Source organism: Equus caballus, chromosome 30 (genome assembly GCF_041296265.1).
Source record: "Equus caballus isolate H_3958 breed thoroughbred chromosome 30, TB-T2T, whole genome shotgun sequence".
Taxonomy (NCBI): domain Eukaryota; kingdom Metazoa; phylum Chordata; class Mammalia; order Perissodactyla; family Equidae; genus Equus; species Equus caballus.
The window spans coordinates 14,555,586-14,571,885 of record NC_091713.1 but is presented as its reverse complement, the minus strand read 5'-3'; the positions used below and the strand labels follow the sequence as shown (position 1 = coordinate 14,571,885).

Sequence of the window (16,300 nt, the reverse complement as noted above, 5' to 3'; positions counted from 1 at the left end):
GTTTTATTCTTAGTTTTGCTACATATATTTGTATCCTTAGGCAATATTTTGTTTTATTATGCAGTCTTTTTAACTTTATAACTGTAATTATTCTGCATGTATTTTGTGCTACTTTTATTGTTTACTGCTGTATTCTGATGTATGTCCATGTTGTATGTAGCTGCAACATTCTCATTGCTCCATTAAGTTCTGAATTTTGCTTGTTTCATTTTTAACTCCAGAAGTTCCATTATTTTTTTTTCAAATCTACTTGACCATTTTTCATTATAATTTTTCGTTTCCTCCTCATTAGCAAGCTAAATCTTTGCTGTCTTTAAACATATTAAACATGCTTATTTTCTGTTCTCTGATCATTTCAATATCTGAAGTCCGATAGACTGATTCTGCTGGCTATTGATCATGATATCCTTGCTATATTACTTTGACTGAGTTCATTTTCTCAATTCTTCACCTGAGTATTTTCAGGTAACATAGTCTGAATTATGGCCACTAATTTGTGAAGGGGAATTTTCTTTTTCTGAGTGGAGCCTTGGAGCCATGGTCAAAATGAACAGCTCTATTGCTGCCTGTCCTGCACAGTGCGTGCTTCTCTCACTCAGCTTTACGCTGATCCAGCTCTAGGGAGTTCAGTGGGCTCTGTTAGCCCTAAGGTTTATCTTCTGCCTCTGTGGACCTCAGAGTGCTCCCAACAAGGTCCAATCATCAGGAGTGCGTTTGGGAGCTAACCCTCAAGACCCAGGCCAGCTTACTACTGTCTTGCAAAATTCCTACTGTCTTCTCTTTTGGCTTTGCCAACTCAGTAATCATTCAAAAAGATACTTTTATATTTTAACCATCATTTTTGTTTGTTTACAGTGGGAGGGTCATTCAGAGAATCTAGTCTTCTATATGTTAGAAATGAAAGATAATTCTAGATTTTTTTCCCTATGCAATTAAAGACATGTGCCAAACTCAATTCCTGAGGTTACTTTGGTTTTGGACTTTTTTCATGGACTTTCTTCCCTTTTACTGTAGTAGTAGTTTTTCTAAAATATATCTGTTTTTCCTGTTTGTGTGTGAAGTGTTCTTTGAGAGTAGGTCAGGCCATAAGATTAATTGCATTGAACCAGTTTTCAGAGAATTTAGGAAATCGTGTATATGCTTAGAACATCTGCCTTAATGAATCTTTACTCTCCTAAGGCTGTTTGGGAAGTATTTTCTTAGGAGAGAATTCCTCAGACCCGGAAGCAGATAATATGTATTTTGTAGTCAGATTTTAGTTTTAGTTTATTTACTTTTGTGTGGTGCCTTTTTTTTGTCTGGCTAGAGATAATCAAGTGTATTATAGTATAAATATATCATAATAATGTTATCTTTTAAAAATATTTACAGTGGAAGTATGCGAGACTTAACAGCGCAAGTGACTAGTGCTCTTCTGCAGTTTCCAGAAGTGACTGTTCAAGCCCTTGGAGAAGAGGAAATAAGATTAGAAGCTGTGCTTCGTGGAAAATTTGCTGCAGGTAAAATGTTGGTGAAAACTTACTGATTTGATTGATTTGTAAGATAAATAATAATAAGCATATATTGGAGTTTCTTTATGTGGAAGAAAAAAAATGTGGTTACAATAGTCTTATGTAAATATATAACATCTATAACTACGTATATAATATCTACATACTCCAGGACACATTTTCACTGACTCTCTGGGGGGGTGGTTATAGTTCATTTTAAAATACCATATGTTTTATGTCTTTTAATATTGAGGATCTACATTTGGAAAGTGGAAATAATATACAGCTGGTTTTCCTTTTAAATCAGTAAGTGTTATTAGTTATGAGCTTGGATTAGAACCTAAACGGTCTAATGAGTAGAAAAATCTGATTGTAGGGCCCTGGGTGATACAAAATATTCAGAAAGTCTTTTTCTTAATTCCATTAATCTGAACAAGATCTTAATATATAGTTTAGGTTATATAATACAGCAGAATAACATACCTAAGGAGCCATTAAATTACAGATTTCAGTCTAGTGAAAGATACTGCAGAAGACTTGTCTGAAAATGAAATTCACAGCTGTTCTTCCTAGCAAAAAGACAGCAAAACATGTATCAGTCTTTTGACTATTTACAGTGCTGTTCTCCTGAATATTAAAAGTAGTAACAGTACTTATCCGGCACTGTAACAACTTTTCATTGAGGTAAGTATTAGACTTTTCTAAGTAGACACTGTTCTGTGTAGCTGAGAATCAAATAGGATGAGTAACTTGATCCCAGCTACACAGTGAGTTGCAAAAACAAGCTTTGACCCCATGCATTCTGGGTCCCCATCTGTGCCATGCTGTTTCCTTGACCTGTGTAGCCTCCCTCAGCTATATCGAGTATATCCAACTATCTACTTGGGTGCATGATAGGCATCACAAATATAGTAGTAAAAGTTACCACAATTCATCTGGTGGCTCAAGGGAAAATGCAGGGTCTGTTCTTCATTCTTCTGTTTTACTCACTTCTCCATATCTTATTCATCAGCAAGCAAATCTCTTTAATTCTGCCTCTAAGATGAATCTCCAGTCAGTCCACTTCATGGCCGCTAACCAAGCAGAGGGTATCATTCCCTGCTTCTACTCTGTGCTCCTCCCTTATTGTCCGTTCTCTGCTTAACAGCTGGAGTGACATTTAAAAATATGAATCAGACTGTCACTGTCCTGCTTAAAACTAGCCTCCACTTACTTTACATTGCATGCCGAATAAAATCCAAACATGATGAGTAAGGGGCCAAGAAGGACTCCTGGTGTTTCCTATTGTTATACTAGTTGTGTCTTATCTTCTCAGTTAGTTTTGAACTCTTCAGGGATAGAATCATGTGTTATATTGTGTAATTCCCATAGTACCTAGTTTAACTCTTAAGGTATAATATAGTGAAAGTGTGAGTTTTGGAGTTAGACAGACTTGGGATCCACTTTTGGCTCTGGTATTTGTAGCTGTGCAGCCTCAAATGAGTTATTTAACTATGTGAAAGTTTAGTTGCCTTATCTCTGTATTGCAGTGGGACAAGGAGTAAATGAGATGCTGTGTTTAGGCACGTAGCATGGCAGCTTTACTGAATGGTTACTTTATTATTGCTGCAGTAGTAATTGTTCAAGTTATTTTACTAATTTGAGGACCATTCTGTTCTATAAATGCTTAAATTTCAATTTGGAGATAATATATAAAGTTGATGAGTAGTGATCCGTGTATCGTGTATGTAAAAGAGCTAACTGCTATTTAGTTTCGTTGTGTACATACAGTATTATCATAAGCAACGTTTTTGGTTTTTTTTTTCTTGTAGGGAAAAACGGACTTGCTTGCTTGGCTTGTGGTCCACAACTTGAGGTAGTAAACTCTCTAACAGGAGAGCGATTGTCTGCATACAGATTCAGTGGAGCGGATGGACAGTCTCCTATAGTCTTAGCTGTCAAAGAATTCTCTTGGCAGAAGAGAACTGGATTGTTGATCGGATTGGAAGATGCAGAAGGGAGTGTCCTCTGTCTTTATGACCTTGGTACATCAAGAGTGGTTAAAGCAGTTGTTCTTCCTGGAAGGGTAGGTACTGTTGAAGATATGTGGGTATTCTGCTTTCAAACGGAACCCCTGTTGGTTACATGGATCTGTTCGCTTTGTGAGAATTCATTGAGCTATACATTTCTAATTAGTTTACTTTTATAGAAGTCTTATTTTTTATTAAAAAGTTCAAAATAAAAAAGAGGTGAAAAATATTATCCAAGAAATGTAACATTTAAAATGTAGCTTTTATTCTTAGTTAGAAAATTGCAAAGTAAAAATTGTGATGACGTATAGTGTGACAATATTCTTTTATATGAAAAGTATCATCTGAGTCTTGTTCTTATTTCCAGTTGTATTTTATGAGGACATAAAGTTTATAAAAATATTGTATTCATTACCGTGGTATTTTTTGTCTTCTCTGTTTTTTCTCTTTTTAGACTTATATCCTTGGAGCAATGTGGAAAACATGTCTTCATTATTGTTTAAGATTTGAATAATATATTTAAGTAGTGGACTCATTTGTAATTATCATTTGTTCTAATATATCTATGCCTTTTACATGCCAGATATCTTATCCACTAGTAATTGTAGAAGTACTTTGAATTCAGGTTGTTTCTTCAGCAGGTTTGTTACTGCTCTTTGATACATGGTGAGAAAAATGTGTATACTTACAAACATATAGACACACATAAATATAAAATCATGGAAGAGTAGTGTGATATATACAAAAATATATATGCACATATATGTAATGTATATAGTGATAGAAAATTTTTAAAGTTAAAAGAGAGCTTAATGACAAAATAATATGTTTTTACAGTTGAAGAAACTGACCCAGTGGGCTAATGTGAGGGTCTGAAGTAGTTGATAGCCTGATATCTTATGTGTACTTTTGCCAGTGATGATGTTTGTAAAGGCAGAATTAATTTAGCACTTTATTGAGTGCTCACTATAGATCAAGTTATTTGTTAGATTTTAGGGATAAATAGGTGAATTGAATTTAATCCATGCTGTCAAAAAGCAGTTTAGTGGGAGAAGACAGATAATAAGATTATAGCATAAATATAATAAGTACTTTGATAAATTCAAGCACTTGGACCATGGAGAACACCTGGATAATTTGTACTCAAAAACGTTGGACATTTCAGGCAGAGACCAGCCTGTAAAAAATCACAGAGTATGGAACATTTGGGAAACTAGGCTTTTTAGAATGGCTGGGGAAGAGAGGAAGGAGGAAGTGGGGGCCAGAAATGGTGAGGGTTGAGATTGTGAATGGCTTTATTTGCAATTAGAGTCCTCCTCTTAAAGTCTATGGTGAAATCATTTTAAGTTTAAAGCAGAACTCTGGTGTAAAAAGCTTCTTGGATTGGGATAGTTCGGATAAATAGTGATGAACTGAACCAAGGAAATGGCAGCAGAAATGGAGAGGATGGGACAGATTCAAAATATATTCAGAAGGTAACATGGACAGGACTTGTTGATCATTTGTATAAGAATAATTGAGAAGGAACAAGAGTTAGCTGAGTTCCAGGTTCATCAGTTGTGTGGATGGTTGCTATCACATGGGAGAGGGACTATAAGAGAAGGAAGAGGTTGGAAGAGTAGTGATAGATACCTTCAAAAGAAGTTCAGTTAACCATGAATTTTCTGCCTAAGGCACCATATCCCTTCTTAAATCTGTTTGCTTTTAACTGCCTTATTTTAAAATTAATTAAGATAGCATTGTCATTTACTTCATATAATGTTTGTATGAGGAATGCAAACATATTCCTTAGCCCTCCCTGGGGCAATTGAAGAGAATATGTATTTGTAGACATTATTACTGTAATTTAGAAAAGGAAGACAATCCATGAAATTATAGCTTTCAGAATTAGAAACACTATGGAATGTTTTGTGTACTCATGAAATATAGACAGAACCAAGCTTTTATAGACAGAGCCAGGCATTTGTCTCTAATAGTAAATTGTAGCCTGAAACAAACTTTAATCTTAACTCATAAACCATTGATAACAAATTTCCTCTTTTCTTTCTAGGACGTTCATCAATATTATAGTAGAAATCATCAAATACTTGATTATCATGTATCATACCTAATTAATTTTTGTGAATTAATGGGAAACAAGGAAAACTAAATGTAAAATAAAATATGGACTATTAGTTACCGATAGTTAAAATTTGACCCATGAGAGCTAGCCTTGATGACCTAGTGGTTAAAGGTCCATGTGCTGTGCTTCAGCAGACAGGGTTGCTGGGCACAGAACTACACTGCTTGTCTGTCAGTAGCCGTGCTGTGGCAGCAGCTCACATAGAAGAACTAGAAGGACGTACAACTATATACAACTGTGTACTGGGGCTTTGGGGATGGGGGAAAAGAAGGGAGGAAGATTGACAACAGATGTTAGCTCAGGGCAAATCTTTCCCAGCCAAAAAAAAAAAAAAAGCTAAAATTTGATCCATGAGATGAAGGGGGAAAATATAACTCTGCAATGTAGCTACAGTATGATTTTCTTCAAATAATTTCAATCCTTGTTAAATGTCAGTGATCCAGTCACTGCCAAAACTTTGTGTGAATTCCCCTTAAAATACAGCCCATTTAAAGAAGGTCAGACCTCTTCAGGCTTTAAGGCATAAACAGGACTTTTTTTTTTTTTTTTGAGGAAGATTAGCCCTGAGCTAGTATCTACTGCCAATCCTCCTCTTTTTGCTGAGGAAGACTGGCCCTGAGCTAACTAACATCCGTGCCCATCTTCCTCCCCTTTATATGTGGGATGCCCACCACAGTATGGCTTGCTAAGCGGTGCCATGTCCACAACTAGGATCCAGACTGGCGACCCCCGGGCCACTGAAGTGGAACATGCGAACTTAACCGCTGTGCCACCGGGCTGGCCCCAGGACTTTTTTTGAAAAGAGTAATCAGCAAATTTTTCTGGAATGATTTATTTTTACTCTTCCTTAAGAGAAGAGGCTATGTAATCACATAGTAGCTGGTTAAGAGCTTTAAAGTGAGAAAAATCCAGGCTTGAGTTTTGCACGTAATGATCGTGTGACTTGAATAACTCAGTTAAACTTTCTAAGTCTCATAATGTTTCATTTTTAAACAGGTATAATGATGTATAGTCCAGTATTGGGGTTATCGTGGACATTAAATGAACAAATTAGCACAATGCCTGACATATAGTAAATTTTCAATAATACCAATTATTATTCCAACTGATTTTTTATGTATTGAAATAATGGTAGAACTTCTCTTGTGTCTGAAGATTTCATTATGTTATTCAGATTCGCAAGTATCAAGTGTAGATTTGATTCTATATTAGACAATGTTTAAATCTTAAATAAGTTTATAACTTTTACAACTTTATTATAATTGTATCGTGTACTAAATCTTTGTAATTTATAAAAATCTAAATGTTCTATAATTTTATTATAATTTTTATCATAAATATTTAATCATGTTATAACTAACACGTTTATATGTTTTATAACTAAAATGTTTATAACTAATAACTGCTTTAACCTCAGAATTTGTTTGTTGTGTTTTTAATTGTATTTTCTCACTTTGTATAAGAAAAGCAAATCATATATTTCGCTTTCTAGGTGACAGCTATTGAACCTATAATTAACCATGGAGGAGCCAGTGCAAGCACTCAGCATTTGCACCCAAGTTTGCGATGGCTTTTTGGTGTGGCAGCTGTGGTAACTGATGTTGGACAGATCCTTCTTATTGACCTGTGTTTGGATGACTTGTCATGCAGTCAGAATGAAGTGGAGGCCTCAGGTAATTGGTCATTCTTTGCTTGAAACCAGAAATTCAGCACCTGAATGTTCTGGTGCAATGGATTGATTTTTAAACATAGTCAAAAACTCTTATATAGAAGCTTATTTACATATCTTTGTTTCTTTTGTTGTTTAGACCTATTTTATCGTTTTGAGTACTGTGGATACTTTTTACATGGGATATTCTATTTTGTTGATGAAGTGTTTATGTACTGAATTAGGTCTTGAAAGAGAGAGGGATGTTGATTTCTTTGTTTCCAGATATACACTTGAATAATATCTCTTATTAAGTAAGAGCCAGAAGAAAGGCTAAAGGTATAAAATCTTGATCCTTGTCAAACAGTAAAACTATCCTGCTTTGTAGGATCTGATGTAGTATCTTTGGCATGCTGTTTATGTTCCTTTGGTAAGACCAAGACAGAAATAAAGTAATGTCATAGGAAATAGAGTAGTTGAAAGTTTTCCCTCACAAAATGATATCCTAAAATAGAACTAATGCTAGTTAAATTTCTAAAAAGTGAAGAGAGACAATTTTTTCCCTGTAATTCAAATGCTTATATTTATAAATCTACTCTTTATTAAGTGCTTTCAGTTCTTTTTGGTTTTTTAATTTATGGGACTCTCATTTGATTGGTTTATGTAGAGAGGAGAGCTAACATAAAAACTTTAAAAAATGTGTAGTACTTTTAAAGTTTCAGGAAAGGACCATTTGACCTTGAGGGCCTTCTTGATTTTTAAAGTAGTCTTGTAATATTAGCGCAGATCTGTTCATTTATGAATCAGCTAAGAAGTAGATAGAAATGATCAGTATTTTATCCCAATTTATAATAATGAGCATAGCTAATAAAAATTGTCAGTATGTAATAAAACAGATTAAAACTACAAGTGGTAAAAATTATGTTTGACTGGAAATTGACCAAAGAACCAAATCATCTGAACAAAATTTAAATCTGCAAAATATGACCTGAAAAACTCTGATTTGACAGAAACAACGGCCACACATGCACTTAAGAAAAAAAAATCCTCATAGTGATAAAAACTACACCTTAAAATTTGATATGTATAAAGACCTGATTGATGAATAAAATCCTGCATAAAGTTTAAATGAAAAAAATTGATTAGCAAAAATAAACTAAAAGTGAGTTTGTAGAATATAAGAAACTGTTTAAGTACTCTTTATAAAAAATTGATAAAGGAATTAAATAGTCTTGATGGAGTTTTGTTCCAGAGTACATTTTGTAGATGCTATCATTATAGGTGAGGTGTAAGGCTAATGAAAATGCTTGTATTCATAATTAAAACTCTCTTCAGATCAAAGTAGTAGAGTCAAAACATCCTTTATTTCAGGGCATGGGGGAGTGTGAAAGGGGTAAAGGGTGACATTTGTATGGTGGAAACTAGACTTTTGGTGGTGAACATGATGTAGTCTATACAGAAGTCGAAATACAATGATGTGCACCTGAAATTTGTGTAATGTGATAAACTGATGTTACCGCAATCCAAAAAATCATTTGTATCAGAAGTCAGCAATCAATACTTGAATTCAGCACAAGGATGATTTTGTAAGGAAACTGGATTGTGATCAGAGATCAGAACCATTTCTCAATTATGAGAATTTTGAAGCCATTGAATTCTGTAGTCCACAAAAAACTGAATTTTGGGGTTTAATGCAAAATTTATTTTTTTGCTTATGAAAGTAATTTGTGATTACAACTATTTAGACTTCACTGAAATACACATAACATAGAAAATGACGTTCCTAACATTTATCATACTATAAATACTATTTTGTAATTTTTCCAAACTTAATGGTATTACATCTTTCCACGTAAGTACATATAGAGTCTACCTTAGTCTTTTGAAAAAGTTTACAGTATTCCATTGTATGAACTATTTATTTTGGCAAAATTTAATGACTTGCTATTCTATGAAAAAATAACCTCAGAAGCAGAATGGATTAGGAGGGTAACTCTTCAAGTGCAATGTGATAAGGTTTTTTCCCCCCTTCTGATAGCATTGAGGGAATCTGCTCTTTCACAATGGTTACACCAGTATACAGGTGTGAATATTTTTCTTTTTTTAAAATATGTTCATTTTGGTCAGGAAGATTGGCCCTGAGCTAACATCTGTTGCCAGTCTTCCTCTTTTTTCCTCCCCAAAGCCCCAGTGCATAGTTGTATATTCTAGCTGTGGGTCACTCTAGTTCTTCTATGTGGGATGCTGCCACAGCATGGCTTGATGAGCGGTGCTAGGTCTGCACCCAGGATCCAAAGTGGCAAACCCTGGGCCTCCAAAGTGGAGTGCGCAAACTTAACCACTTGGCCACGGGGCTGGCCGCTATTTTTCCTTTTCTTTAAAGATTTCAGACATCTTCAAGTAGATAGGATAATATAAGAATTCCCACATACTCATCACCTAAATTCGTTAGTTTTCAAATTTACCATATATGCATAGGTTTTTTTTCAGTTCTGTTTCCCTTTTCCCCCTTCTTTTTGTCTACGTTAATTTAAAGCAAATAATGGTTATTTTACTACATAATTATGATGCCTTTACCACTCTTAACAACACTAATAATAATTCTTTCGTATAATCTAGTAAGTAGTGTGTGATCGCATTGCTGTGATTGTCTCTAAAGCATCTTTTTGCATTTGGATTGTTTGAATCAGGATCCAAACAAGGTCCACACGTTAGACTTGACAGTTAGGTCTCATGTTTCCTTGAATGTAGAGCAGTCCTCCCTATCTAGCCTCTCTTCTTTTAGTGCCCACTGGCTTGCTGAAGAGGTTAGTTATCTTGTAGAATGCCCCACATTTTGAAATTATCTGTGTGTTTTCATGTGGTGTCATTTACATTTAGTATTTTCTGCAAATGTAAATTTGCTCTGGTTAGATTCAGATTCAACATTTGGCAAGGCTACTTCAGAAGTATCATATTGGATATTTCATGTATCATATTAGGATGCACATGGTGTCTTATTTTACATTTAGCGATCAGTGGGTTCAGGTGATGATAGCATGATCCTTTCTTTTTTAAGTTTCCCATCAGCCTTTGTACCAGTGGTTCTCAGCTGGGAGTGACTTTCGCCCTCTAGGGGATTTTTGGTAATGTCTGGAGACATTTTTGATTGTTACTATCAAAAGTTGCTCCTGGCATCTAGTAGATACAGGCCAGGGATGCTGCTTAACATCCTACAATGCACAAGACAGCGCCCCCGACAGCAAAGAATTATCTGACCTAACATGTCAATGGAGCCAAGGTTGAAAAGCCCTACTTTAAATTGTTTTATCCACTGAGATTGTTGCCTAAAGCTTATTTCATTAGGGGCTGCAAAAATGATTATTTTAAAGTTCTTTTAGTGTAAAGAAGAATGTTCTCATTAACTAGAGCTGTATGTTTACTCTGAAATGGAATTTGTACAGAAAGGGCAGGATAAAGCTGGTACCCAGTTACTTCCAGTGGTTCAATGAGGTCTTTTGTAGATGAGGAGGCAGGAACTCATGAGGTTTTTACATCTTAATGTGTTTCATTCACTTTCATTATTTTTTGGTGTGGAAAATTTTCTGCTTTTGCTAATGAGAGCCCCTTCATATAGTCTGACACATCCATTTTAGACTTTGGTAGCTTCCTAGATTTCTGGCACAACATGTGCTAGGCTTATCTTTTTCTGCCCCAGACCTGGATTTTTCCAGGGGGAATAGATAGGTGGTTCTAAATTTGAATAAAGAAATGTCAGCTTTGTGATTAAGGAAATTGTTTAGTGCTTTTTTGAAAAAGAATCTACTTTAGATAATATTGGATACGTCGTGTGAGTTTTTTTAAAATTACACAAATTATTTTGAAAATTATAGGATTTAAATAGATATGGGTGGCTATTTTATAGTTCAGCATGCTTTGTTATCACTAATCTTATTTTAATTGACCCCAGTAGTCTTCAGTTGTGGCTTGAATAATGGGTAATACATTTGCTTTTGTGCTGTTTATAGCTTGTTAACCTTACTTGTCTTATTTTTTTAGACCTTGAAGTTGTAACTGGTATCCCAGCTGAAGTACCACACTTCAGAGAAAGTGTGATGCGAGAAGGACGCCACCTGTGTTTCCAATTATTGAACCCATCAGGAACAGCCGTTTCAACTCTTAGTTACATAAACAGGACAAATCAGCTTGCTATAGGTTTTTCTGATGGCTATCTAGCACTTTGGAATATGAAAAGCATGAAAAGAGAGTAAGTGTAATTTTTTCTCTTACTTGGTTATTGGTAGTTTTTTCCTGAATATAACTTATACTCAATTATTAATCTTTAAAAATTAGCATAAAGAGAAAAAGGATGGATTAATGATTGAGTGTGAGTAGTTTTTCATTGCATTAAATGATCACTTGATATAGTAATGGAATGACTTAGCACATGAATTTAGGTTGATTATTTCAGTATATATTTAAAAGGAATTTCGGTTATTATGGTGTTCTATTTGCTAGTGAAGCATGACTCTATAAAGATAAACTACTTTCGTGCATTGTTTAACAGTGGCAGTGTGTTTTGAGAAATTCATCATTAGGCAATTTTTCTGTACAAACATCATAGAGTGTACTTACAGAAACCTAGATGTTATAGCCTATTGCTCCTGGACTGCAAACCTGACAGCATGTTACTGTGCTGAATATGTAGGCCATTGTAACACAATGCTAAGTATTTGTGTATTTAAGCATAGAAAGGGCACAGTAAAAATGCAGTATAAAAGATTTAAAAAATGGTACACCTGATTGGGCACTTATGAATAGGGCTTGCAGGACTGGCAGTTGATCTGACAGGTGAGTGAATGTGAAGGCGTAGGACATCACTGTCACTACTGTAAACTTGAAGAACACTGTACTCTTAGGCTAAATTTATTTTAAAAAATTTTCTTTCTTCAATAATAAATCAACCTTAGCTTCCTGTACCTTTTTTACCATATAACCTTTAAATTTTTTTGACGTTTAGCTTAAAACGCAAATACATTGTATAGCCTTACAAAAATATTTTCTTTCTTTATATCCTTATTCTATAAGCTTTTTTCTATTTTTAAAATTTTTAATTTTTTTAACTTATAAAACTTTTTGTTAAAAACTAAAACACAAACACACATATTGGCCTAGGTCTACACAGCCCTCAGGATCATAAATATCACTATATTTCACATCCACGTCGTGTCCCACTGGAAGGTCTTCAGGGGCAGTAACATGCATGGAGCTGTCACCTCCTATGATAGCAGTGCCTTCTGGAATGCCTCCTGAAGGACCTGCCTGAGGCTCTTCTGGAGGAGATGTCACTCTTCAGAAATCTGTCAGTGGTGGTTTGCTTCTTTTTTTTTTCTCATAGATTCCCTTATAAACAGATAATGCACCATAACTTGCCTCTTTCTTCATGAAAACCTACAACATTATTATAGCTGTGTCGCTAGGCCATAGGAGTTTTTCACCTCCATTATACTCTTATGGGACCACCATTGTATATGCAGTCCATCATTGGCTGAAACGTCATTATACAGTGCATGACTGTACATGTTTGTATGGTATAAATTCTTTTAGAAGTACTTTTTCTCATAGCCGTATTTGTAAGTAGTAGTTCAGTGGTATTTCTCAGTTGATGGGAAAAAAAGACTTTTTTAAAATCAAAGTTATATTGGGGCCAGCCTGGTGGCCCAGTGGCTAAGTGTGCACATTCCGCTTCTCAGTGGCCCAGGGTTCGCTGGTTCGGATCCCGGGTGTGGACATGGCACCACTTAGGAAAAGCCGTGCTGTGGTAGGCGTCCCACATATAGAATAGAGGAAGATGGGCATGGATGTTAGCTCAGGGCCAATCTTCCTCAGCAAAAGGGAGCATTGGCAGTAGTTAGCTCAGGGCTAATCTTCCTCAAAACAAAAAAATAAAATCAAAGTTATAAAATACTGTGTTTTAAAATTTTTATGTTGTCAGAAGCTTCCTTCTAATATAATTATATTGATTCTTTTCATTAGTATTTATAGTGTTAAAACTGCTGAGGAATTAACCCTTTATTGAGAGAGGTAGCAAATAGGCATTACAGACTTTTAATTTAATCTGTTGAGTTAAGTAGTATCCTATTTGTCTTTTAAGTTGTCAATTTAATATTTATTTCTTCATTTTTTTGAAGGCATATTGGAATTTTTTTTTGAGTAATTTATCTTGCAAATGAGTCAACAAAATAGTCATCCTTCCAAACTTTCTACTATATTAGTCCTGCCAACAAATTGATACCTACTTGGCTGAGTTTGGTAATAAATGTTTGCCAAATTTGAAGTGAAAGAAAAAAGAGAGAGATGGAAAATAACGAGAAGATTCCCTCATCTCAAACCAGCCTATTGCTTACTCTTGGGTTCTTTGATAATATTAAAGTAGATTTTTACAAGCGCCTTAAGTAAATAGTGTCCTAGCATTTCCTCAAAGTCAGATTTTTCTGCAGAGTACCAGTGATGAAGTGATGATGCTATTGCCTAGGAGTTCCCTATGGGAAGTTCATCTCAACTGTCTTTGCTGATGTCTTTTTATCAGCTCGTGTCTTTGAATTGCGCCTAAAGAAGTACCTGGAGAATTTGGCGTCTACAGTGTTTTCTATAGCGCTGTCATCCCAACTTGCCTGCTTATGCTTTTTAAGGGGTATATAGGAACTCAAGATTCTAACTCATTCTGTCGTAGTAATGGAGAAGCTGACTCTACACCTAAGCAGCAGAAATGGAGTGTTGTAGCAGTATTTTCTCTTTCTAGGATGCCTCTCGCTGGGGAGCAGTACATTGTGGCATACCTTTATATGGCTGGAAGGACTAGTTCAGTTCATACATACATATATGCACGCACTTTAGTAATGTGAACTCTTCCCAGTTCTGCCTGCAAGGTGGCTGCCATGCCTGTTGTCTTGTTATCTTGGACCCTGTGCGTTTTTGAAGATAAGATGATCATATGAACAGTAGCTGCTCTAACTCAGATTCTTAGATGGGGCTCCTTCTTCTTCATGAAATTATAACTTAAAAATACGAAATTTACTACTTTTTGTGCCCGTTGTAGATACTACACACAATTGGAAGGTGGGAGAGTTCCTGTATATGCTGTTACTTTTCAAGAACCTGAGAATGATCCTTGTAATTGCTGTTACTTGTGGGCTGTTCAGTCTACACAGGACAGGTAAGTGTGATGCGTGTAGCTTTTAAAAATATTTGTCAAAAATGGAGCAGCAGTTAGTTTCTTTAGAAAGCTTTCTACTGTGTTGTCTTTTTAGTGAAAGCAACATAATTTGGTGAATTAGTGAGTGGTATTTGAAATGATTTTAAAAGTTAAATGGTTGTTACTATGATTTTAAGTAATTCTGAGATGTCAATAAGAAGAAATTGTGCTTGCTTGACTTGTTTGAATGTTATTTTAAAGAGTAAGCCAATACAGATGAGTAGGCAACCTCTTACTGCCTTAGGCGGTTTTTATAGCCTTCTCTCTTCTCTCATAGGAACATCTTTTCTTTTTATAATCTCATTCCTTTTTTCTCTTTATTGTGTATGTGTCTCTCATTTTTATGTATCGCTGCTCTGTTTTCTGGTCCTTCTACTTGCCTTTTGCATTATAGTCCTGGGATTAATTTGGTTAATTTTCTGTCATAAGCTCTAATTTTGTTCCAACTATAGCTAGTGAGAGATCTTTCCTTTCAATTTAATTTCTAACTGATTAAGCTTGTTCATTTCCAGTGCTCAAACAGTGTAAGTATTGACTTTCTCTTATTTTTCTTTAGTGTTCTTTCTTTGATGATCAATGAAACAGTTACATTTGTGGTATAAATGCTGTGATCTTGATAACTCACTGTTTCCAGTACTTTCTCTTCCCAAGTCCATTCTACCTTAGATTCTAGGTACCTGAATTGTGGTCATTTTGGTTTTTTGTGTTAGACATCTGCACTTTGAGGTTTTGTCTTGCCTTACCCTATAGTGAGTAAGTCAGTGAATGAAGACTTGATTTGCCACTGTTGAAATTTGTCAGTCCTGGAGAAGAGCTGAAATGAAAATAGAGAGACAGCTATTGGGATACCCTTTATCGAGTCAAATCCATATTTCCATCCAAGCGTACTCTGGGCTGGCAGCTTGAGGAATGTGTTGTGAAGGCTCTATGTGGGGGGAAATGAGGGAGAACTTTTGTCTGAACAATTTCGTATTCCATTTACTTTTCCTTCCAATACTGTCTCTTGGGATGGTAAGTTCTATAAATGTATTATTCTTTGTGTGGATCTTTTTTCTTTTACTTTTTCTAAATTTCCCACATTAAAGTCTTGAGTGGTTCCCTCTTAAATTATTTTGGAACTTAGTGAATAAGTCTATATTTATTCTTATCATGCTATTCTTGATTTTGTAGATTTTGTAGAGGTTTACTCTTTTTAATCTTATCTGTAAGTGATGCTCACTCTGTCCTTATAATCACAAAGCTATCTGAACTTTCTCTGCTCCTGATTTTTTTCTAAAATCCATATAAACTGTATGCACTTCCCTTAGTCATTTTTGTGAGGTAGTTTTCAGAGCTATATGTGCATTCTAAGCACAAATGAATCACAGTTTAAAATATGGGCAGAACAGTGTTTTCCGTTTTTCTTATGGTGAGGTCCTATATTTACTTATCTTTATTATCCATAACACATTGGGTAATTAACACGTGGGAACAATACTCAATTAACACATGGAAACAATCCTCTAATGATTTTTAAGCCACTTTTTAGTACTCTGTTCTTTTAATAGGACAGGTTTAATTTAATTTGTAATTTGGATTATTTATTCCCAAATGATTTACTTTGCCTTTGTCATTATGGATGTGAGAGATTTTTGAGAATGGTATTTTTGTGGACTTCTAGTCTTTGACTAAGACCCTTAAATTAGGGCCAGCCCCACTGGCCTAGTGGTTAAGTTTGATGTGCTCTGCTTTGGCGGCCCAGGTTCAGTTCCTGGGCACGGACCTACACTACTCATCTGTCAGTGACCATGCTGTTCC

The 16,300-nt window shown here is 35.2% G+C and overlaps 1 protein-coding gene across 2 annotated transcripts in view; it reads left to right on the top strand.

Annotated features, from left to right (window-relative positions):
• AHCTF1 (AT-hook containing transcription factor 1) overlaps positions 1-16,300 on the top strand; it is an 88,333-nt gene that overhangs the window by 14,206 nt on the left and 57,827 nt on the right. For both annotated transcript variants that reach the window (XM_023632558.2, XM_023632557.2), the window contains exons 2-6: positions 1,372-1,499; positions 3,302-3,555; positions 7,114-7,294; positions 11,308-11,515; positions 14,348-14,464. In XM_023632558.2, coding sequence (XP_023488326.2) covers positions 1,379-1,499; positions 3,302-3,555; positions 7,114-7,294; positions 11,308-11,515; positions 14,348-14,464 — 881 coding nt within the window. In that variant the 5' untranslated portion in view covers positions 1,372-1,378. The remainder of the gene's footprint in view (positions 1-1,371; positions 1,500-3,301; positions 3,556-7,113; positions 7,295-11,307; positions 11,516-14,347; positions 14,465-16,300) is intronic.